The 24,640-nt window shown below is 40.7% G+C and overlaps 3 protein-coding genes across 19 annotated transcripts in view; 1 reads left to right on the forward strand and 2 right to left on the reverse strand.

The window, feature by feature from the left end:
• LOC129775312 (mitogen-activated protein kinase 1) overlaps positions 1-3,466 on the reverse strand; it is a 244,735-nt gene extending 241,269 nt beyond the window's left edge. The window contains exon 1 of one of the 6 annotated variants that reach the window (XM_055779914.1): positions 3,275-3,466. The gene's annotated coding sequence lies outside the window, so the exon portion shown is untranslated. Of the gene's footprint in view, positions 1-2,390; positions 2,520-2,626; positions 2,651-2,704; positions 2,729-3,027 lie in introns of those variants that run through there. The other 5 variants (XM_055779913.1, XM_055779911.1, XM_055779917.1 and 2 more) reach the window with 5 other exon arrangements.
• A 3,853-nt stretch (positions 3,467-7,319) lies between these two features.
• LOC129775316 (DNA-directed RNA polymerase II subunit RPB11) lies at positions 7,320-8,112 on the forward strand. Its single transcript, XM_055779922.1, has 3 exons — positions 7,320-7,515; positions 7,579-7,668; positions 7,742-8,112. Exons 1-3 carry the CDS (start codon positions 7,463-7,465, stop codon positions 7,950-7,952), a joined length of 354 nt encoding a protein of 117 aa, XP_055635897.1. The 5' UTR covers positions 7,320-7,462; the 3' UTR covers positions 7,953-8,112.
• LOC129775310 (restin homolog) overlaps positions 8,030-24,640 on the reverse strand; it is a 253,909-nt gene continuing 237,298 nt past the window's right edge. For 7 of the 12 annotated variants that reach the window (XM_055779904.1, XM_055779903.1, XM_055779899.1 and 4 more), the window contains 2 exons: positions 24,392-24,594; positions 8,031-8,497 (listed from right to left, as the gene is read on the reverse strand). In XM_055779904.1, coding sequence (XP_055635879.1) covers positions 8,451-8,497; positions 24,392-24,594 — 250 coding nt within the window. In that variant the 3' untranslated portion in view covers positions 8,031-8,450. Of the gene's footprint in view, positions 8,498-24,391; positions 24,595-24,640 lie in introns of all 12 variants that reach the window. The other 5 variants (XM_055779898.1, XM_055779906.1, XM_055779905.1 and 2 more) reach the window with 2 other exon arrangements.

Consider the following 24,640-nt stretch of genomic DNA (forward strand, 5'->3'; position numbering starts at 1 on the left):
TACTCTTTGATCCAAAAACTTGTTTCAATAACCCTAAAATTGCTTTCAAAACAGACCATCCATTCCAGCGAGCCTGTGGAAATCGGCATAGCAAATTAGAAGCAAGCAGCTGGTTCTTTTGTACTCGTTTGCGTTTTTGCAAATTGGAATATTTCCCTAACACAGATTTCAAAAACATGGAGCTTGGGGAAATTGGCATTGCAAAATAGATACCCGCATGCATTTTTACACTCCGGAATTCGTTATGCTATCACGGTCTACAAAAGCGTGTACAAATGCAACGCTTTGGCTCGATTATTCAAGACTGCATTGGAAGATATCTCTTCATGTCGCCAGCTCATGAATTTCTACGCATACCGTTTGATGATTAGGCAAAATGTTGATAACTATTTGCTGCGATAACTACTACCATAATGCATGAATTGACTTAAATTGGGATTTGTTTGCAATTGAATTCGTGAAAAATTTCATTCATTCACTAGATTAATCAATAATTTAATCAATACACACAAAAGACACCTCTGCGCAGCGGCGATATCGTACCCAATGAGGATCATCCGAGGTGAAATTATTGCTAATTGAAGAAATACAATTGATTGTTGAGCCAACGGCAGTCCTACGTCATCCTTGCGCTTATATCATTGGTATAGCCCATCCATAGTTTTTTGATTTTTTTTTTTCTGAAATTGTCTACATATCCTAAGAACAGTTTGAACAGGTGGACGAGACGCCACTGATATAGAAGTGCTATTTATCACATTAGAATCCATTTCCACTTTCGAAAGAACATTAATTTCGTTACCGCAAACATCAAATGGACTAACAACGCTTGTCAATATGTAATTGTAGAATACATGTGAATTGAATTTTTCGAATTTCACCATTTTCCTCCAGAGTTTTTCGAAAATTTTCAATTGTCATGTTTGATTGGAATATGTGTATTATTTTTATGGAACCCCCTCTCCATTCCAGAGAAGGGAGGAGTATCATATCATCATAGAAACAGTTCTCGTACCCAAAAACCTTAACATCCCAAATTTGGATCCATTTGCTTCTTATTAGTTCTCGAGTTATGCAAAAATTTGTGTTTCATTTGTATGTCAGCCTTCCCTTAGAGAGAGGGGAACAGTGTCGAACCACCACCTAAAATCCCTAAAACCTCTATTTGCCAAGCAATTGCTAGATTAGTTCTCGAGTTATTCAGCAACCACACCACAACATCCCCCCCCCTTCTCACCCTGTAGAGAGAGGGAGGAGTATCAAACTACTTAAGAATTGTTTCTTGTCTCCTAAAACCTCCACATGCCAAATTTGGTTTCGTTTGCTTGATTAGTTTTCAAGTTATGCAGAAATTTGCGTTTCATTAGTATGGCAGCCCCCCCTTAGAGCGAAGGGGAGGGGTCTCGAACTCCTTCCCCGACCCAAAAACCCCTACATACCAATTTTCATGTCGATCGTTCCAGTAGTTTCCTTATATATATATATATATATATATATATATATATATATATATATATATATATATATATATATATATATATATATATATATATATATATATATATATATATATATATATATATATATATATATATATATATATATATATATATATATATATATATATATATATATATATATATATATATATATATATATATATATATATATATATATATATATATAAAGATTTTAATTTTGAGGAATATCTTGTATGTGTTATTTCTTCTCAAGGTTGATATCATGATATTTTTAACGAAAAGTAAACTTGCGCAAATCACAATACTTCTTCCCAAACGCCAAATCGATCGAACTGAGCTATTAATATGCCGAAAACACAATTAACAGGAACATGCAATTCAAATCCACTTCACTTCACAGCCTCTCTCACACGGATACAATGGATGATTGCAATTAAACACTTGGCGTTCGATAATTGTACATGCATTACATTGTTCTCTTGTGGAACTGAAGGTAAAGCAAGTTGCAGTTCCTCATCAGAAGAGCATCGATTAATTTCTGCGTACAAAAACAATTTAATTGATACAATACACAAGTTTCACTGTAATGCCAAGATCACCATAAACCTTCCAGGTGCATAACCGAGAAGAAAACCTCCGGACAATTTTGTCTCAGTGCACAAAAGCCAGAGCGCGGTGCCGAAGCGAGTCGGGAGGGTTCTATTTTCGGGGGAGGCTCGTCCTTTGGCTGATGATTCTGCCTGTTTACTATCGATTCGTTTTGCTGCTACGTGCTGCCCGAGCGGATGTCTTGTTTTATGGCCGGATGCTAGCAGTCCGCACGCGAAGAAGTACGGCTTCATTCGCAACATCCGTGTTCAGACGCTGGCACCCAAAAAAAACACAAAGTATGTTAGTCCTGCAGCTCACATTTTATTTCATTCCCTCTCTGTTGAATATCAAATTACACCACCAAGGAGACACCAACAACGAAATCACAAATTTCGGTACATTTTTTATCTCGTTGGGTTTTCCTTCTTCTTCTTCGCAACAGAGGCAGACAGCAGCGGGATGACTCAGAAAATCACTTCCACACGGCTCTTCTTGATAACTTTAGGCGCACTTGTCTTCTACACACACACAAGCCATTTCGCGAAAACAATTACCACTTCTGCCAATGATGTGTGGAAGAGAGAGAGAGAGAAAAAAAACTATTTCTATTATATTCTTGAATGTGTGATTACGGCTGCCGCTGGTAGACACTGATTAGCACTGATTGGAATCAATTCAAGTATAGCTTTTAGCAAAAATGGGCGGAACCGCATTTTTCTTCTTCTGCTGACACAATGAATCCTCCTGGGCAAACACAAACTTTTGGCAACTTTCTTGCAGTATTCACTCCGCCACTTTATTCTTTCGTTCTGTCAGAAACAAATCCACTAGGCCATGATGTCAAAATATTGCCTTTCAATCTTCCTCACTCGCTGCAGCCCACTCCGAAACACACCTCCAGAGTCGCAGAAAAACGAGATGAAGAAAAAAAATCCGAACCACACGCAGAACCAACCTTCTTCTCGTTCCTTCACACACCCTCACAGCAGCAAAAAAAATTCTGCTGTCTGTTGCTCCAGCAAATTTTTTTCAGCTTCCAGCCCGATAATCGTTGGTTTCCGGAACGACAAAACGCTAACCGAATTCGGATCCGCACAGAGAACACTGAACAACACCGCGCGGGGAACTACAAGCCAGCCAGCCAGGAACCGTGTGAGAGATCCGGTGGAGGATTTTAATCGGCAAAGACGACGAGACGTTACCGCACAAACTGTTGCGAATTCAGGACGAACCGCACCGCACCGAAGCACTACTTGGACGCAAATGAGGCAGGGCTTTTGGGCTGCACAATAGAACAGTGCACACGGAATATCCGATTCTGTGGAGATAAAAGACCAAGCGCAAACGTGATTCCGCGACTATGTGTACGTGTGTGTGTGTGCGTGCGGGAGTGTGAATTGTGCAAAAAAAAAGACGAGTGCTTCACCAGCAGTGAAATGTCAGTGTCGTAGAAGATTCTGCCAAACGGGCTGTCAGAAGGAAAAATCGTTCACGGGAAAGAGATGTGAGCCGTGCTTAGGCAACACTGAAAGTAAAAAGGAAGTAATATTATACACTTTTAGCTCCGGGGCTCTGGCAACTCTATCACATCCAATGCAAATTGAGCGTAGGTAGCATAAAACAGGGCTCGCGCTTAGTTTGGTGTCATATATGTTAATATTTGATTACGTTGGATAGTTTTCTTTGGCAAGCGATGTTTGGACACCCATCCGGAAGCATTCTTGACGATTTGCAATTAAAATCACAACTGAAGAATCGCGCGGAGCACTTAATTTTTAATTTTAGGTTATGATTTCTATGCTCATGATTTTCTATGCTGGCTACTAAAAGGCGGCCATCTTAGCAATCCCTTGTTTAGCTCATGCTTTCATGCTCATGCTCATTTCTTTCATTTGTCCTCTATCACAATCAGAATCACAACTGATTTTTTATTCAACGAAAAGCAGCTATTGCACAGCAAATCATAAGTGTTTTTTGTTGTTGCAAATATTCCGCGTTTTGCATTTTTTTTTTTGAAAATATGTCTGGAGAATACGGCGGGTGGGATAGGACCTCCCAATTCAGCGTTTCCAAGTATGTTTTGACCGGGCTCGTGACATGCGGCCGAGCATTGTCGTACTGCAAAATAACTTTATCGTGCCTTCGCTCGTATTGTGGCCGTTTTTCCTTCAGTGCACGGCTCAAGCGCATCAATTGTCGTCGTTAGAGTTCGCCCGTAATGGTTTCATTCGGTTTTAGCAGCTCATAGTACATCACACTCAGCTGGTCCCACCAAATAGACGGCCAGAAGGTTAGGCCGTGAATATTCCGTTAAGCCGTGAATATAGTTGTTCGCACGTGAAAAAAACGACGTTCGACGTCTCGTGGCTTTAATTCATACGGCACCCAATGGCCTAGCTTTCCGATAATTCCCATTGCTTTTAAACGATCAGATATGGTTTGCCGAGCTACTCCAAGTGTATCTGCAAGTTCTTGTTAGTTCTTGGATTTCGTAAAAAATTTCTCTGAACATTAAATAATTCCGTATTTTTGGTTGATTGTGCACCCGTGGCCGAGTGGTTAGCGTCCCACTCTATCATGCCGGGTGCTCGGGTTCGATTCCCGTTCTGGTTGGGGGATTTTTCGTCAAAGAAAATTCTTCCGGCTTGCACTGTGGTCACGCGTATTCTAGAGCTTGCCACTTTAGAGTACATTCAAGGCGTGTTATTCGGCATAGAAATCTCAACCAAGTATTAATGAACGACGCTAGTTAATGAATACGTTGAGACGGCAAAAGTTCCACAGGGAACGTTAACGCCATTCAAGAAGAATTTTTGGTTGAACCAGATCTCTTTATTTGCAAAGACAACATCGTCAAAGAAGCAAGAGTTGATTTGATTGGAATCCATTGATTGAATCAATAACATTGCGATGTCCATATAATATTCGAAAAATTGGGGATGGGCTGATTGAGACCCCATACAGCAGGGCGTACTGTTGAAGAGCTTCGTCGAGATAAAAGATAGGATTGTTCGGGAACAGGATTATCAAACATATTGTTGATAGAACAACGAACGACCCACCTTGTGCATTTGAACATCTTGTGTATGCGCACGGTGGCATCATAGCAAAGCGAGAGCACACCATCAGCCTTCTGCTGTGTGCTTGAACAATCATGTTCATTCAAAAGTTAGAACGCGCAGTGAACACGTCTAATTAATAAAACTTTTATTCATCCGTTTAATTATTTAAACTTGGCCTTTTTCATTCCACTGGAACCTCAGTCCAACACATATTCGTTTGTGTACAACTAACTTCCGAAAGGTTCTATGCCGTTTGCTGAAAGTTTTTATTCCTTCTCGTTCATAATCCACGATCCAGGAACCAATGGTTGAATTGATCTTCTTGTAGCCTGTATTTAATTGTGATCGTGATAATCCCAGGAAGTAGTAGCCATACAAGCAATGTTATTTTGTATTGATATTGGCCCAATGTACGTTTACAAGAATTGATTTTCTCATGCAATCTTTAAAATTCACGAAAATACTCGCAAAATTATAAGCAAAGACGTTAATCAGATTTGTCATTTTTGACATATTAATCTGTCAACAGTAAACGCGACTATTTTTACGACCGTTTGAAGCGCGACTATTTCTAACCGCCGTGTCCAGTTAGGGAATAGACGCACAATATAGAGAGCTATAAAATAACATGAAAACGTATTAATCGATTGTGGTTTCATTGGAGTTAGAATCAGAACATAGCATAACTGCATGCTCGAAACAAACATATTTTTTACATTCCATGCAGTTGTTGTGTGTTTTTCGGGTCTTTTATCGAAGAGAAGAATGTATAACGGCCTTCTAGATAATCACCAGATGATAAAGGTTCTGGTATATAAAGTTTGCATATTTCTAATATTCTTTGTCTCTGTGTTCTTGGTAATCTAAGAATTAATGCCTTTTTTAAGATGGGGCATAAAATGATGATATAAAAGAATTTCTAGGAACTTCCTTTTCTTGTTCCTTGTTTTCTTGTCGATATTATTCATTATAACTGTTAAAAATTATTATAAGCCACCGATTAGTTTAAGTCGTAATCCGGTATAAAAGCATCGGTTTCATGATATAACCCGGCAAACATTAGGTCGCATAATGTTTGCACATGCTAGGTCGCAATTCGTATTGAATGATAATCGTATAAAATATCAATCAATGTATCATCGCATATCTATTTAAAATCGCATAAATCCACAATTTTCAATATCATTGTCAGTTCAATTCGAATATTAGTGTAACAAGCATCGTTAGAAAGTTATATATGGGTTCCCAGCAAACATTGAATCGTTGAAAATGCAAAAATTGGAGGGGACATACATGCTTCCGCACTGGGTGGTAGTTTTGTTCTTTATCGCAAAATATTAGACCCGTATTTTTTTATTTTTACGCCCTGTCCACTTCCATTTTAGGCCCGAAAAATCTATATAAATTCATATCTTTTGAGCTACCAGACCGATTCAGACGGTCAATATATTAAAATAAAGCCAGTTAGCTGGTTTGCAGAAGATTTGAATTTTATTTTCGTATTTACTGATTGTATTTTTTTTTATAGTTTTCATGGTATCGGAACCAAGGGCGCTATATTATTTATATTTTTTCTTGAAAGCTGATGATTTTTACATAACATATCTAAAAATCGGAGGTGTGTTCTTTTCGCTTTTAAATTTTTTAAATTAAATAAAAATATTTTCTCAAAGCTAACCAATGATCTAAAAAAAAAAATTCCAAAAATGTCGTCTTTCAAAAATACATCACTTTTGGACTGCTGAACCGATTCAGATAATCGAGACATTAAATTAAAGAATTGATCTGCTCTTTTTTGAAAAAATATTGCACTTGCAAAAATGGAACTCTTTTCGCACATATTTAGTCTAGTAGCATTGGAATATCGAAGACTAAAACATGTTAAATTTGAAAAATGATAATAGAATCATAATTTTCGTTCAAAGTATTATAATCACTCACAAAAAACATTTTGCTTCTTCATTACATAGAATAAATGTACGAAAAAGGTTAATGTTTGTTCAAGATTTTTATTTTGAAAGTGTATTCCATTATTAATTTCGTTTCATAAACCGAAACGCGAAGCTCAATGCCGTTAACGTGAATTAAATACCAGCCTCACTTTTATAACTAGGAGTCCAAACAATGTGAATCGATGGCTGCACTTTCGTTCAGTGCTCCTGGCTTCAGAGCTCTCACTTTTGGATTTGTTTTGACGTTTCAAACCAAAGCTAACCCGAAGCGCCTAACAAAACAGAGATCTCAGTAGACAAGCATATTTCGTACTTTTACCGGTGCTGAGTCAATTAATTTGCGTATTTTATTTCGATAACACGATAATAAGTAAAAATGAACGCACCACCTACCTTTGAATCGTTTCTTCTGTACGAGGGAGAGAAAAAGTGAGTTGGCTTATTAAGTTTTGTTTGTGACAAAAAAACTAACCTTTACTCAACATTCGACAGAATCATCAAAGAGCTCGACACAAAAGTCCCGAATGCCGCTATTTTTACAGTGAATAAGGAGGATCACACTCTTGGCAACATGATTCGCAAGTATGCCACACGAAGCGCTTGCCATAAAAATCATTCACTGATTATCTATTTTTTTTTGTTTGTTCACAACCAGCCAACTTCTGAAGGATCCAAACGTTCTGTTCGCCGGCTACAAGCTGCCCCATCCGCTGGAACACAAGTTCGTCATCCGAATTCAGACCACATCCGACTATTCGCCCCAGGAAGCGTTCATGAATGCCATCACCGATTTGCTGTCCGAGCTGTCGCTGTTCGAGGAACGCTTCAAGGAGGCTTACAAAGAGAAGAAGGAAGGAGGAGATTGAGAAGGCGGAAGGAAGGCCGAGATTCTCAGTATTTTCGTTCCATTTGTTACTCTGTTTGGGTTGCGTTTTAAAGTAGACTTTATTTTTTTCTATCTATATTAATGATAAACATTAGCTACAGTTTGAAGCATAAATAAAACAGTAATATCGTGTAACTGCACTGAGGTTTTTTTTGTGATTCACTGGTTCCGAACAAATTTTCTGAGAGTGAAGATCTATAAAATGCCATGTAATTATAGTTTGTGCATATAACGAAATCTATTGTCGCCCCTCTCGATGTGCTATTCTATCCGCATATATTGCTATCAGTCACAGATTTAGTTACTTTTTTTTCGCTGGCCACTGGACATTATTATGTGTTGAAATAAATAACTTGTCATAATTAAAAACTACACTTGGCTCTCTGAAATAACTGGTACAACGAGAACAATAATTACTTGTACAACAGAAACAGCATTTTGGGAGCGTGCGCGCATGTCCTGTCTCACTGGTTCGATCCTAGTACGTTTCATCGTCGGGACATTCGCCGAACTCATGTCCAAACACTGCAAAGAAATTGTAAATTGAATTAATATCTTTCTTCCGGATGTGTGGACAAATTAAGAGAAAAATTAGATGGAAATTTTTGTAGAAAAAATAATTTATCAATGTTCGCCAGAATTTCCTGATTAAGTTGCTACTGTTGATTGGTATCATAAAGTTAATGTAACGTTTTTTTTTCTAGAAATTGCAACAAAATTGAACCTTGGGCCTGATCACGAACATCACTTTACGGTGAAAACGGAATAAAATGCATACAAATCGCATACAATTAATTTCATTTTCACCGTGAAGTGACGTTCGTGATCGAGCCCCTTATCTCACTATTACTGGTTAGATTTCCAAAGCCCAGATTATTTTTTGAATTTTAGACACCAATAGAATACACGTGAATACAGCGAGGGACAAAGGAACATGCTGATTTTAATTCGAGAGGGAAGTTTCAAGTTTTTTCTTGTCTTGTTTTACTTAGCCGTAGGCAGTGGCGTCGACTGGGGGGTGCTGAGGGGGCGGATCGCCCCCGGGTGCACGTTTTTAGGGGTGCAGAATGAATTTATATGAAGAAATTGGATAAATATTATTTCTAAGGGGGTAGGGGGGATCAAGACGGGTCTATGGCACTAGGTGAGGCCGTTTCGTCACTAAGTTGGTTAGGAGAGCGGTATATGAAAACAGTACGGAAGAAAGCAGAAGGGGAATTATTTCCTTGAAGCGTGAAAGAGACAGACTGATCAGGAGCGAGCTTCGGCACTAGCGTATTGTGTTTTGTTTACAAACAAAACACAGTAGACTTCCAAGATGGCTGAAGATTGGTTTTAGCAAGTTGGCCCACCTTAGGATATACTTCTACGCGCCTTGGGGGGGATGTTGTGAGTCGAGTGAATCTTTTGCACCGCCCCGGGTGCAAAAGCTTCACTCGACGCCATTGGCCGTGGGAGAGTATTTTTTTAAAAGATCTGTAGAAATCATGGATTATCGGCGAGCAACCTTTCCGAAAGATTTTAGACATGTGTTATGCCGATCAATGTTTTTATATCAAGGGAAGACCACTTAGGACCACTTAGGATGCATCAAAACTTCACAACCAAGTATCCAAGCTTTCTTCCGCGTCATCAAAGATGTGTATGATTCCGCGTTGTTATGATGGAAAACATGTGATGTGTTCCCTTGGCCGAGTGGTTACCGTCATAACTAACATGCCGGGTGTTCGGGTTCGATTCCCGTTCTGGTCGGGGGAATTTTTCGTCAAAGAAATTTCCTCCGACTTGCACTGTGATCACGCGTATTCTAGAGCTTGCCACTCAGAATGCATTCAAGGCGTGTTATTTGGCATAGAAATCTCAACTAAGTACAAATAAAAATGACGCAAGTAATACTACGTTGAGACGGCGAAGTTCTTCTAGGAACGTTAGTGCCATTGAAGAAGAAGATGATGGAAAACAAAAGCTTCTTTGTTAATTCTGGTTGTTTAGTGCACGTTCCACCCTACTCTGAATGCGTCCCGGGAGTGGTTTCTGTCGTGATGGGACATATATGACAAGGGATGTCTTGGAGAGGTATTTTTTTTTTTTTTTATTCTTTATTTGAGAGGTTTTCAGCCTCCTGGGCTGGTTCGCCTCTTTATCGACAGCATTGCCGCAAGGTTTCGTTGGGAACAGATTGCACATAAAATTATCACATAAAAATTGGACGTAAAAATTTAACACATATAAATCCTTTTGCGAGACATGACTTAACAAAGAACTTGCTGTTTGCTTGTTGGACCAGATGGCATGGATGTCCTCGGACCATGGCTCCAGGCCAGTGGAGAGGAAGCCGTGCCGTTGAAGATGCCGGCGTGTTCTTATTCCCCTTCATCGTGGAGGGGAAGGAACAAGGATCTTCTTGACTGATCCATTGTTCAGACGCTAGATCTTAAAAATTAGTTCGGCATCTTTTAGGTAGCAGACAAGCGCTGCTACTCTTGCTGGATCGTCCTTCAAGATGTCCCTTACACTCCCGCTGATTCCATGCAGGTTTCGTAGATCATCGAATTTCGGGCAACCACACAAGAAGTGCTCGACGGAGTTGTGGATTTGGCAGAGGTCGCAGAGTAGATGGAAGGGTCTCCTATTGAATCCGTGTGAGACCGAGCAGTGACCGGTCCTCAATCTGGACAGGATTCGTTGTTCTCTCATTCCTTTAACATCGTCAGACCTGACAATCGTGCCCTTGACTTTTCTGAGGAACTGCCTCCTCTCTGCAAACCACCTTTCGGTCCAAAAGGTGCGGAAAGAGTTGGTGATCCACAACTTCACATCGTCAAGCGGCACATCCCGAGTGAAGAACGGTCTGGTGTGACCGATTCCGGCAAACTGGTCGGCCGCTTCATTCCCTGCGATGCCGTTGTGTCCGGGGACCCACATGAGCACAGTGTCGGGCAATCTGTTCTTCCTGATGGCCTGTACCCATGGATGTTTGGACCTGGTCGCACCGATGGCATCAATGGCGCTTGTCGAGTCGGAGACGACCAACAACGGCTTGGAAGATGAAGTTGTAGTTGCCTCGAAGATGCCGGCCACTTCGGCCGAGAAGACCTGGCAGATGTCCGCGAGTTTCTTGCTGGAAATCAGACTATTATTATTATCGCTTACCCCAAATCCAACTCCCGATGGTCCTTTTGAGCCGTCCGAGTATCTGATCTCGTAGAGACGGTATTTTTCTGCTATGATGGCCTTGAAATATTCTAGCAGACCGATCGAGCTCACCCTGGCTCGAAAGTTGTCCCTAATACCGTTCTCGACGAGAACAGTTGGGAACCTCCAGTCGTTCGCACCAAACCAGGATTGTTTTGCCACTGGGGGGAGGTTGGCGTGCGCCACCCGCTGCAGGATCGTGTTGCTAAGGGCGGTCAGGTGGGTCTCCCCTCTACCGCTGGTTTTCGACAAGAATTAAAACCTCCACATGTCATAAAAGCTAAGCGGATAACGAAAAAAGTGGAGGGTGTAGTTGTGAACAAGTTCAACACGTCAATCTTACCCGATTGTGTCAAATTGGGTTTCCTAGTCATCAAGACTATGAAATACATTCCCAAACCGTCACAATACTTTAAGTTCTACCAGTTTGGCCATATCTCTGGCAAGTGCCAGAAATATCTGATTACGAAAAAGATGTAATCAGATACGTCATTCCTTGAGCTTGGGTAGCCTTTTCCTGGTTGCCTTTTCTGGCTGCTTATGGATATATTCCGCACTGCGCATTGAAATGTATATGATTTTCGATATCTCGTTTCGTCGATTGTTTTAGTTCGCGCTGACCGAATCACATTACTTACCGCAGTGAATCCTGATTCTTACCCCCTCCCACTAACAACCTAAGTGGTGCGGACTCAATCCACTTCATTCTTAAGCAAATTCATGCATGTTTTCAAGCGATTTCTTGCAATAAATTCCCAGACCACCAGAGATGCCAGATTTACAAAAATGTTTGTAAATTTACAGACATATCTGTAAAACATTCATCACATCTATTCATCACATCAAAAATATTTGACTCACCATATGACATTTTTCCAGTGTTTGCCAAATGATCCACTCATTGAAAAAATCGCTTTCGTTCGTTCAAATATGATCTTTCAGGAAACATTTCCCCCAGCGGTATTCTATTGTTGTTATGTGCTGCAAATCACGACACAAAAGAGAACGAGACAACTCTGCATCGGCTCGCACTTCATTGCACACCAGCATGCAAGCAAAGCTATCATATACGCTTTCGGTGCAGAAAGCTTATTTTCTTCTTTGCCTCTAACATATGCATACCGACCTCTCCATGCATCATAAAACAGCAGGATCGTACGGACAACGCAAAGCGAAAGATTCATATTCAGCTAATGTAGCAGATCCTGATTTTTAAGTCTCAGAGAGTGCAAACTATATGATTATTTAGCTCGATAGAGGCTAAGGGAAGGGTAGTCAGATTATATTTTCCATTTTTAACGCCTCTATCCCTTGAAATGTGTATATTCATATAGACCGCATAGTTTTACTAGCAACACTGCTCTCTTTCCCCATTTGTTGCTCTCCGCAAATGGTGACCGAATGATGACGTAATTTTACTTGTATCATTTATTGCTTTGCACTTGCCTGTGCAGTGGGTTTCGCTATAGTAGAGCGGGACGATATATGCGGTTCAAACTTGTATGCAGGCTTCGAAAATGGTATGCGATGTTTGATACAGATCGGATATGCAATCAACAGTCTTCGTTCCTCTCTCAGTTTAATCACTAAATATTACACAAGTGATTACTGACATTCATACAAGTATCTGAATGATCCTCTCATATTTGGTTATATGTTCGTGAGAGTTTACTTGCATGACACATTGTGTATCATTCGATTTTGATCGAAATCCAAACACTGCATTTTTCCATAGTTTTAATACAGAAAACTTGAGAGTTTGGCTTCTTTAAACCTATGTAACTGAGCCTGTACAAATAAACGAATTATAAAAAAAAAATACAGAAAAGTTATTATATTTAATATATATCAATACACATGACGTTAGACCAGCGGTACTCAACCTGCGGCCCGGCAGTCCTTCTGGTTGGCCCATCTGGTGTGTATGAACTTTTGCCTTGACATCATTGCAGACGAAAGAGAGGATACGGTTATTCACAATTAATGAAAAATTGCATTCTCTGCAGGTAAGGAAAAATGTTGAACGAAATTGTCTCTGATAAATATTTTCTGTTCTAGATAAGATTGTTTTGCTGAAATGCAAGGAGATTTATTGAAAAATAGTTAAGTTAGGGTCAGGACTATGTCTTCTAAGTATTTAAACAACATCGAATAAAAAATTTCATTCTATTTTTAACAACTTACATTTGCTTTCGGGTCTGCTTATGACGAAATATGGGTTACTGTTCGATATTGTTACGACAGACATGGTTCATGGCCGTGTGGTGATCTAAAACTTGTATAGCCTTGCATAGCGGATGGAAAATATACACTGCATTTTCTCATAAATTTCATCAACGACAAGACCGCAAGCCTTGGTGGATGTCCAATATATCAACGGTGAAATACTGTTTTCTATAAAAATTAACAACGCGTATGTATGTGTAGATCGTTGAAACATTTAAACACCTTACAGCACATAAGTTATTAAGTGGTCCGAAAAATATTTTTTTTCCACTTTTTTCCCAAAAATGACAAATGAAAATTAATAACTTTTGAATAGGGGGTCTCCGTAGCCACATTCTTTGCGCGTTCGCTTAGTAAGCGATCGATCGTGAGTTCAAAACTCAGGGCCCTCATTGACCATCTTTGTGTTGTTACAGAATAACTACGTCCACGCAACAATCATCAGTGATGGAGATCGATCCACGGTCGAATTAAGATCGATTCATCCATACAACTGCTCTGCTCTGCAAGACACATCGGGCTGCTGTTCTATAAATAACTCAACAATGATCAATCAACTGTCTCCGCTGTCCGGTCTAACTGGATAATGGAAGAACAGAACGAAAACTCTTACGCCTATATGGCAACTGTGTAAATGTGTACCATATGCAATGGTATAGAAGGGAATACTCTAACGCCGAAAACATGGCAACTGTGTAATGTGCTAATTATAGATATGATAAACATGTGACATGTACACGATTGAAATTCGGCTCTGTTACAGCTAAAGCTAATGAGCCCAAAATAAACAAAAGGGATAAAAAAAACTTTTGAATCACTGAATCGATTTAGATGATCGAGATATAAATAAAATTGACCTAGCCTTCTATTAAAAAATATTTAACTTGCGAAAAAAATAATTATATTTTAGTAATTATTGATTGTAGTCGTTTTTTATTTTCTTATGACTTTCGACTAGAGGGCGCTATATTTTTTTATATTTTTTCTTGAAAGCTGAGGATTTTTTACACAACATATCTCGATATCAGGGTTGCTATCTTTTCGTTTTTTAGATATGATTTTTAAAAAAAATCATTTTTCCCCATTTGTCCAAAAATAACTTTCTGCAAAAAATCATAACATTTTAACTACTGAACCGATTTAGATGGTCGATATATTTAATTGAAGCCAATAAGCAAAATTCACACTTGCGGGAAGATTGGATTCTAGTAGCATAGGTCTAGTTTAGTCACATATGAATATTGATCGAAGACTTAAAACATGTTAAATTTACAAAATTCTAACTTAAAAACGATAATTATAGCATCTCTGATATCGAGTTATGTTAGGTAAATAATCCTCAGCTTTCCATAAAAAATATAAAAAAATATAGCGCTCCTATCTTTAACCGAGAAAACTATAAAAAACTAACTAAATCAATAATTACAAAAACAAAATTCAATTTTTTCGCAAAAGTAATATTTTTTCAAAGAAATATAACTCGTAAGCTTCAATTTGATATGTCGATGATATGAATCGGTCCAATAGTTTGAAAGTTACGACTTTTTGTAGTGGGAAAAATGGGGAAAAATTGTTTTTCGAACCATCGATTAGTTTTGAAAAATCATATTTCAAAAACGAAAAAAATAGCATCTCTGATATCAAGATATTTTATGTAAAAAATTCTCAGCTTTCAATCCATATTAAAAATAGGATCCATATTATATGCAAGTTAAATATTTCTCAATTAAAGCTCATTGGCTTAAATTTGATATGTCGATCATCTTAAATCGGTTGAGTGGTTCGAAAGTTATAAATTTTTGAAAAAAGTCATTTGGGAAAAAGTGGAAAAAAATTAATTTTTGGAATCACCCTAAAATGGAAATGGGCACCCTAATGACAAATTATAAAAATACGAGTTTAATGTTTTGCGATAAAGAACAAAATTACCACTTTTGACGAAGATCTGAGAACCACTATATTAGTTTGGCATGGAATGGCTGTATATATATACAGAATACAATCTTACGTGCATCGTGATGTACAAAGTATTAATGAATATGTGAAAATTAACGTTAAAAGACATTTCTATAGATCTGCACACTTTTACAGACTTTTCCACATTTTTAACAGACATTCACATGTTTTTACAGACTTTCTTTAAAAATCATCTGGCAGCTCTTCCTTCCACTTTTTATCGAATATTTCCAAATCTCAGGAGTAAACATTTACGTGACTCTGACTTTTTTTGTTTTTATTACATTCGGAAAAACGTTATGACAAAGAGAGGGGACATTAAAAATGCGTTGCTCAGTGAAAGGCTGAGATGCTCTTTCAGAGATGCGATGGTTAATTAAACAATTGACGGAAAAATGTAGTTCGTTCATTTTATAATTTTACTTATTTTTGCCCTTGACAACAAAACCTCTTTTATAGTGTTGATTATCATAAGAAAAATAACACTCCTGATCGTTGGATCTCTTTTGACATTTCAATTGGATCTTTTTTGACAGCCGTTTTGATTCAGTCCGCACTACCTAGCTAACAACTATCCCTTCCATGATAAACGCTAGGGAACCACGCTATAGAGGCGACCCTTCTGGGCTTCGGGCGGCGAATATCATACTAACATTTCTTCCCTTCTTCTGGTGACTGTAAGGACGTGGCCGGCGTCGTTATTGACAATTTAAAGCTCGAATCACCCAAAATTGCACAACGACAATGATTTGTCCCAAGCATCATTCTGTGTGTTCTTTGTGCAATTTGGTTGGTTCAGGTCAATCACGGAGAGCAATTACGAATTGTACAGTCTACCCAAGCTCAAGCTCCAGCTCTGTCGAAAGTGTTCGAGCATTTGGTTCACGATGCTCTGTATGCCGCTTCCCGACCATTGATATTGAAGCTCCAGCATGGTTTCGTAAAGAAGCGATCCGCAACAACCAACCTGATATCTTACGTGAGTTTCCTGTGTTCGAAAATTGAGAAACGACACCAGATTGATGCGATATACTTCGACTTCTCTGAGGTGTTCGACAATGTACCAATGGACTTGGAAATTGCTAAATTTAAATATCTTGGCTTCCCTGATTGGATCACCGAATAGCTACGCTCGTATCTATCTGACCGGATAGCGAATTCATTCACGAGTTTTCTCCATCACGTCAGGCGTTCCTCAAGGTAGCGTTCTTGGACCGCTGATATTCATTTCGTTTATTAATGATCTTTGCTTCCGGCTGAAATTGAGTTTGCTGATGTACGCCGATGATCTGCAAATCTACAAAGTGATATCATCTCATCTAGACTGCTACGCACTTCAAGCTGATGTGGACGAGTTATCTCTGTAGTGTACTGAGAATGGGATGGAGTTTAACACCAAAAAGTGCAAATTTATTTCGTTTTCCCGCCGACAATCCAGATCAGCTTTTGAATATTCCATCCATTCAGAGGTTTTGGAACGTGCAGAAACTATCCGTGATCTAGGGGTCACGGTTGTTAGCAAACTCCGGTTCAACGAACATGTAAGCACGACGACCGCAAAGGTCTTTGCAGCCCTTGGATTTATCCGACGCAATGCAAGTGGCTTCACCGATATGCTGCCTTATCACACCTTATCATACACTCCAGAGTATTCGGATGGAAAGGGTTCAACGCAGCTTCATTTGGTATGCTCTTCGACTACTTCCGTGGAATGATCCAACAAATTTGCCAGACTATCGAAGTCGCTGTAGACTCATTCATCACGATTTTTGCAATAAAAATAATGTGCATAATTTTCACAATTTTTCATAATTTTTGAATCATCCGCAAAAATCATTACTGAAAAACGGTTTCATTTTTTTTGGCAGACTTGTCTCACTTCTTAACTAGGCGAACCTAGCAAAAATTTTCACCTGCCCCCGGGCTTCTGAATGCCAAAGGTGAACTAGGCGCTGCGGAATGCACGTATCTGCATGCTCGTGCTGTTTTAGTCCTGGCCGAGGAATTGTCGGACAATCGCGCAGGTGCTAAGGATGACCGACTTTTGTATGACGGCCAATTCCTTCTCGATGTTCAACACCTTTAGCGCTTCCAGAAGTGTCTTCGGGATAATTCCAGTTCCAGAGAGAACGACAGGAACAATTCTTGGGACCTCCCTTAGCCCCCACAGTTCCTTGAGCTCCATGGCCAATGGTCGGTACTTGCAGATTTTGCGACCGTGGGTCTCCTCCAGATTCTGGTTCAGTGGAATAGCGACATCGATGATGGTGACTTTGCGGTCGCTCTTGTCGTAAACCATTATATCTGGGCGGTTGTGGTGGATCGAGAGGTCGGTCAGAACAGTGCGATCCCAGTACAGCTTGAAACGGTCATTTCCAGGACAGGTGCAGGCAGGTACCGGTAGTTTGGTACGTTGCCTTCCAGTAGAGCACATTGCAGCGCCAGTTTTCGGTGAACAATACGAGTTACGTTGTTGCGGCGCTCGGTGTAGGCTGCGTTGGCCAAAACGGGACAGCCTCGCATAATGTGCTCTATATTTTCACCAGGCTGATGGCACATCCGGCAAATGTCATCAACGTCTTGATGCCAGACGTACCGCCTGCAGTTTCTCGTCGGCATTATCCTGTCCTGGATGGCTATCATGTCGGCTTCTACTACTGAAGAAAGCTTACCACGCGTTAGCCACAGCTTAGATGCGGCCTTGTCGACGTGTGGCCGGTTCAGTTGATGGGGGTGGTCACCATGCACTGCCTTCTGCTTCCAAACTGCAATCTTCTCCTCCACTGTCGGCAGATTGCAGTTGAGTTGGTACTCCGCTTGCGCCAAGTGCAGAGCGCTGTATCCTCTGTCAGCGGCGCAGACAGCCCGGTATAGCGCGTTTTGGTTGGCGCGTTCTGCGAAGTACTCGCGCAGTTGTCGTACCTGGGCAACACACAGTGCAGATTTGTCGACTATTCTTTGCGTGGAAGTGAAACTCTCTCCAGTGCCGATTGAGGATGGTGTATTCCGGCCTCTTTGAATGCTTTCCTCATCCTCCTCTCAAGGTCTTCTAGGCCAGTTTTGCTCCATTTGACTACACTAAAACTGAAGGTCAGCAGGGGAACCGCGAATGTGTTGATCGCGCGTACCTTGTTCCCCGCGTTGAGGAAAGTCCTCAGGACACAGTTCACTCGACTCAAGAACTTGTCTCGCAGCTCCGTCTTGATGTCGGAGTGGCGAATCCCGGTAAGCTGTCGGAATCCAAGGTATCTTTTTCAAACTATCGGAGTATTACAAACGTTGTGTGAATAAATATTAATTTCTTTTTCTTGTGTGAACTAAACTCAGGCTTTTATTTTCCACTGATAATCTCTGTCCAAGACATCTGCTGAAAGGGCAGCTTACCGAATCCGGAGGTTACGAGGTCTATGACGGAGAGTTTATACAAGACATGGTTCGTGGCGAATCTTACTGGTCCATGAAACAGCCCCATTCGCGTAGCAGAAGACAAACCAAGTTGTTGATTTTCTCGAGCTTATGTCCCCAGCCCAATCTGCATCAGTGTATCCTATCAGACCATCACCATTTCTGTTGTACGCCAGCCTCATTAGTTTTGTCGCTTTCAGATAGCGAACCACTCGCTTTGCTGCTATCCAGCACACCTCCGTAGGTGCACTCACCTTTCTGCCAAGGATCGCCGCACTAACGGCAATATCTGGTCTAGCACATACCGCAATATAGAGAAGAGCACCAACAAGACTTCTATATATATATATATATATATATATATATATATATATATATATATATATATATATATATATATATATATATATATATATATATATATATATATATATATATGTGGGGGTCTCCGTAGCCACATTGGTTGCGCGTTCGCTTAGTAAGCGATCGATCGTGAGTTCAAAACTCAGGGCCCTCATTGACCATCTTTGTGTTGTTACAGAATAGCTACGTCCACACAACAAATCATCAGCGATGGAAATCGATTCACGGTCATCCATACAACTGCTCTGCAAGACACATCGAGCTGCTGTTCTATAAATAACTCAACAATGATCATATCAACTGTCTCCGCTGTCCAGTGGTCCAACTGGATAATGGAAGAACAGAAAGAATACTCTTACGCCTAAATGGCTACTGTGTAAATGTACCATATGCAATGGTATAGAAGGAATACTGGCGAATGGCAACTGTGTGTAATGTGCTATAATTATAGGTATGATAACCATGTGACATGTACACGATTAAAATTCGGTTCTGTTACAGCTAAAATACTAATGAGCCTAAAATAAATAAATGGGATAAAAAAAAGACTTCTATACAATGTTCCATCAGTGAAAGTAGGACTTGCATCTTCTGTTTTCAGGAACCCTTCATCCATTGGTGTCTTCGCAATTTTGCGCATCACTCAATCCAAATTTATCGATGACTTTTTATCTCGTTGATCTTCACCATTATATCGTCCACATACACTAGCAAAAACACTCTCTTCTCATCTTCCACTTTCATGCATAAGCACTTATCAGAACTGCTTTGTTTGAAATCATTTTTCAGAAGTACATCGTGTAGCTTTTGGTTCCAGCAACGCGCGGACTGTTTGGTTCCGTATATACTTTTCTTTAATCTGCAAACAAAGTGCTCCTTGCCTTTTTCCTCGTATCCAGGTGGCTGTCTCATAAATAACTCTTGGTCGAGCTCACCGTACAAGTAGGCTGTTTTGACGTCGAAATGTTTAAGTATCATGTTTTTCTTCGAAGCAAGTGCAAGCAATACACGAAGAGTTGTATGACTTGTGACGGGAGCGAAAACTTCATCATAATCCTCTCCGAACCATTGCGAATAGCCCTGTGCTACCAGACGTGCCTTGTGCTTGATCACTTTTCCAATTGCGTTTCGCTTCAATTTATAAACCCAGCGGCAACCAATCACCTTCCGTCCTGCAGGTAACTCGACTAACTCCCATGTACTGTTTTCCGAGTGTGACTCCAACTCATCCAGCATTGCTTCTTTCCATTCTGCATTTTCGTCACAGTCAAAAGCTTCCCTCAAATTTTTGGGTTCACGTGCTTCTACAGCAACGTAGGTCTCCTCAATTACCCGAACTTGTGCAATTCCTTTGTTGTTGCGTCTTGATCTGCGCGCGGTCTCGTCCAATGGAAAATCGTGGAACGAGGGTTCCCCATCGGACGCACTGTCGTATTGCGTTACATCAAGATCCTCATCGGCTAACGAATCTTCCGACCCTGCAGAAGGTGCAAGTGGAAATGTAATCACTCCTTCTGATGTCACAGTCTTCTGTTTGACAACACTCTCAACATTAAAATGTTCTTGCATCCCTGCTGATTGTAATTCTTTTCGTTTCCAAGTTTACGAATCGATAGGCTTTCTGCCCCTCAGCGTAACCGACAAACACTAGTTTTTGAGCCTTTCTATTTAGCTTCTGACGTTTCTCTTTTGGGATATGAACGAAAGCTTCCGAACCAAACACGCGTAGATGCCCATACTTTTTGTACCAAAGTTCGTATGGCGTAGATATTACCGACGACGAAGGCAAATGATTCCGCAAGTACGTTGCAGTACTAATCGCTTCACCCCAGAATAGCTTTTCTAGCCCTGAGTCTGCTAACATGCACCGTGTCATTTCAACTAAATAACGGTTTTTCCGTTTGGCAACCCCGTTTTGTTGTGGGGAATATGGAGCCGTACGCTGATGCACTATTCCACAATCAACGAAAAACTTCCGCAAACTTTCACTGGAGTACTCACCACCTCCATCCGATCTAATGATGGTGGGGTAGCGCCCAAACTGGGTTTTCACCAAGTTATGATACTCCCGAATGCGCACTTCTGCCTCAGTTTTCCTCTGCAGCAAATAAACGATGGTATAGTGACTGTAATCGTCCACCATTGTCATGAAAAAACGAAACCCCCTCGCCGTTGACTCTTCCATTGGTCCACATAGATCAGTATGTACCAAATCACCGACTGCTGTCGTCTCTGAATCCGACACTTTCGAAAAAGGCTCACGAGTTTGCTTACCTTCACAACACGGGCCGCAAATTGATTCCAAATCACACTGATTCAGCTTCAAGCCGTGTCCCAAATTTTCACGTACTATCTTCATTACAGCTTGCGTGTCACGATGACCAATCGAATAATACTGCAAATCCCAAATCTGTAATTTTGCTAATCGATAGCAGATTCGCTTGAAGAGAAGGCACATGCCACACATTGTCCAACATCACATGCATTCGACCACCATTGCCGTTCACAGCCACAAGTTTACTACTACCAACACCAGCTGATTTGATGCATTTGCCGTCGGCCAAAGAGATTGTTGATTGCTTCGATTTGTCTAGTTTTTCAAGAAATGATAAATCGTTTGTCATGTGAGAAGTAGCACCGGAGTCAAAATACCAAAAACCGGCTTCTTCAGCTCTTCCAAAAAACAAACACAGATCCATGCTATCTTCCAATTCGACATCGACGTTAGCTTTTTCACTAGCTTTCTTCTCTTTTCTATCGGCCGCCAATTTCTGCAATCTCGCCGGAAATGACCAACGTTCTTACAATAGTGACATTGCTTGTCCTTCTTCTTGTCACTTTTCTTTTCAAAGTTATTTCTGAACTTTTCACTTGTTCCACAAGACACCCGAACTTTTTCTTCTTCACTGATTTCTTGCACTCGCCGCCGACCTTCATCCAGCAGTTTCCCCTTCACAAAATCAACCGTGAGATCTGCATCCGGCCGGCTCTCTAATGCTACGATCAACACATCATACAATTTAGGAAGACTCGACAACATTAAAGCTACAAATGAGGGATCTTTCATCTCCTCGCCAAGTGCAATTAATCGAAGTCGTAATGACGTGAGCTGGTTCAGGTGTTCTCCTATATTACCACCCTCCGGCATTCGAGTAGCAAACATCTGCCGCATAACGTGGATTTTGCTAGAAAGAGATGACCGCTCGTGATAGCCTTTCAGAGCATCCCACATCTCCTTCGACGTAGTCGTTTGCATAACATGAATCAACTGACTGTCTTCCAGTGACAAACCGATCAACGCCCTTGCCTTCTCGTCATGAGCGAGCCACAAGCACTAGGTTCCTCCGATTTCGTTTCAGACACAACAGCCAGCACCTTTTCACGCGATAGCAAAAGCTGCATTTTAAATTTCCATATCGTATAGTTCAGATCACTCAACCTTTCAATGGAAAAATTTGATTGCGCCATTTTCACTATCAAAATTTTCAAAGTCAATATCCACTTCTTCTTGCGACAACGAACTGCAAAACTTAACACTTTCCGCAATTTCCTGAGCCCATAACCTCTGGGACAGAGATTATCAGTGGAAAATAAAAGCCCGAGTTTAATTCACGCAAGAAAAAGAAATTAATATTTATTCACACAACGTTTGTAACACTCCGATAGTTTGAAAAAGAATGAAAGACAAAATGGCGCACACAACACTTGAGCTAATTGCGTTGTTGCCGTTATCCCGAAATACCTCATATGACAGCGGCAAAGTTTCTATGTGAGGTGGCACAGTTGTTGCACTCATAACAAGATGGACACAGCGACACTTGTCGAGGCCGAATTCCATGCAGATGTCCCTGCTTATTTCTTCGACAACTCGGATAGCTCGGACCTAGACGCTGACGTGAATCAGCGTAGACCTTGAGATCGTCCATGTAAAAGGTATGGGTCACTTCTTCGTGGGCGCCGTCGCCATACCTTATTTTATAGCCATGACCGTTTCTATTGAGCGTCCTACTGAGGGGGTTCAGTGCCAGACAAAACCAAAGCGGGCTGAAAGAGTCACCTCGGAAAATCCCCCTCTTTATCTGCAGCGTTCTAGACTGCCACACATTTTCCCCATCACTAAGATGCAGAGATGTGCTCCACTGCCTCATCGCATGCTGCAGGAACCTAACGACGACGGGATCAATTTTGTAGAGCTCCAATACCCGGACGAGAAACGAGTGTGGTATGGAGCCATTACCTTCCTGTAATCGATATAGGCCATGCTTAGGTTCCGCTGGTTATAAACCGCCTGGCCGACTATGGCTGCGTCGATGATGGTCTGGTCTTTGCAGCCATGCGTATTTTTTCTACATCCTTTCTGCTCTTCTGCGATGATGTGGTGTTGTTCGCAGTGGGCAGAAACTTTGGCGGTTATGATGCTGCTTAATATCTTGTACAAACTCGATAGGCACGTTATCGGTCTGTATTTTGATGGGTTCAATGTGTTGCTGTCTTTCGGGAGGAGGAATGTGACGGTTGTGGAGGTTGTGTGGGTCACGTAGCACCTTGTTGAAGCACTCAGCTATCTTTTGATGTGCGACGGTCAGCTTCTTGTGCCAGAAGTTCTGAACACCATCGGGGCCCGGTGCTGCCCAGTTCCTCAGGTACCGCGAGGCTTCGCGGACATCGTTTTCTTCGACGATGATAGCTGGCATCTATCCAATTTCACCACAACTCTCCTCCTCTCGTCTTTAACCACTTAACTTTTTTTTTATCTTTATTAAGTGACTTTCAACTCATTTGGCTGGTTCGTCACTTTTTACTTCCATTTTTGGAAGAATGTCGGAAGTGAGAATTGAACTCGTGACCTTTAGCGTGAGAGGCATGGATGTTACCACTACGCCAGATCGCCTCCTCAAAAACGGTTTCATTTAAAAACTTTTATTTTGCAAATTTATGTTTATTTTTAAAAGTATATTTAATGTAACTTTTAAGGTTATGGATTCGTAATCTTTTTTTATTATGTTTGTTTATTATAGTTACAAAAAAACAACACTCGATTATTCGAATGACTCGATTATTGAAAAATGTTCCAACGATTAATTAAAAATTGATTAAATGAAAAAATAGACATCTCAACCCAAGCGGAGTTGGGTGAAAACATCATTTTACTACAAATTTGCAGCAGGTAGAGGATAAAAGAAAAATTCTGCTAGAAAATAAATTTTCAAATCTTATTCGATGGAAAATGGAAAATGATAGAGAATCAATGACAAAAGTTTATTCGGAACTCACCTTCACATCCCTCGCAGTACTTCCGGGGCGGAGGTATCTTCCGCTCCTTTTCGTCCCCCAACGGGTGCTTCAGCGATTCCGGCGGACTATCCGAGCCCTGCTTCGGGCAATCTTCGGTTTCGTGCTGGTCGAACTCGTCGCAGATATCGCAGAACATCCGGGGCACTGGCTTGCGTTTGCTGAACTCGAAGCTGCTATTGTGGCTGTCGATTAAATTTCATGTTTATTGAAAAGATACAGCGATTCAAA

Source organism: Toxorhynchites rutilus, chromosome 3, assembly GCF_029784135.1.
Source record: "Toxorhynchites rutilus septentrionalis strain SRP chromosome 3, ASM2978413v1, whole genome shotgun sequence".
Taxonomy (NCBI): Eukaryota; Metazoa; Arthropoda; class Insecta; order Diptera; family Culicidae; genus Toxorhynchites; species Toxorhynchites rutilus.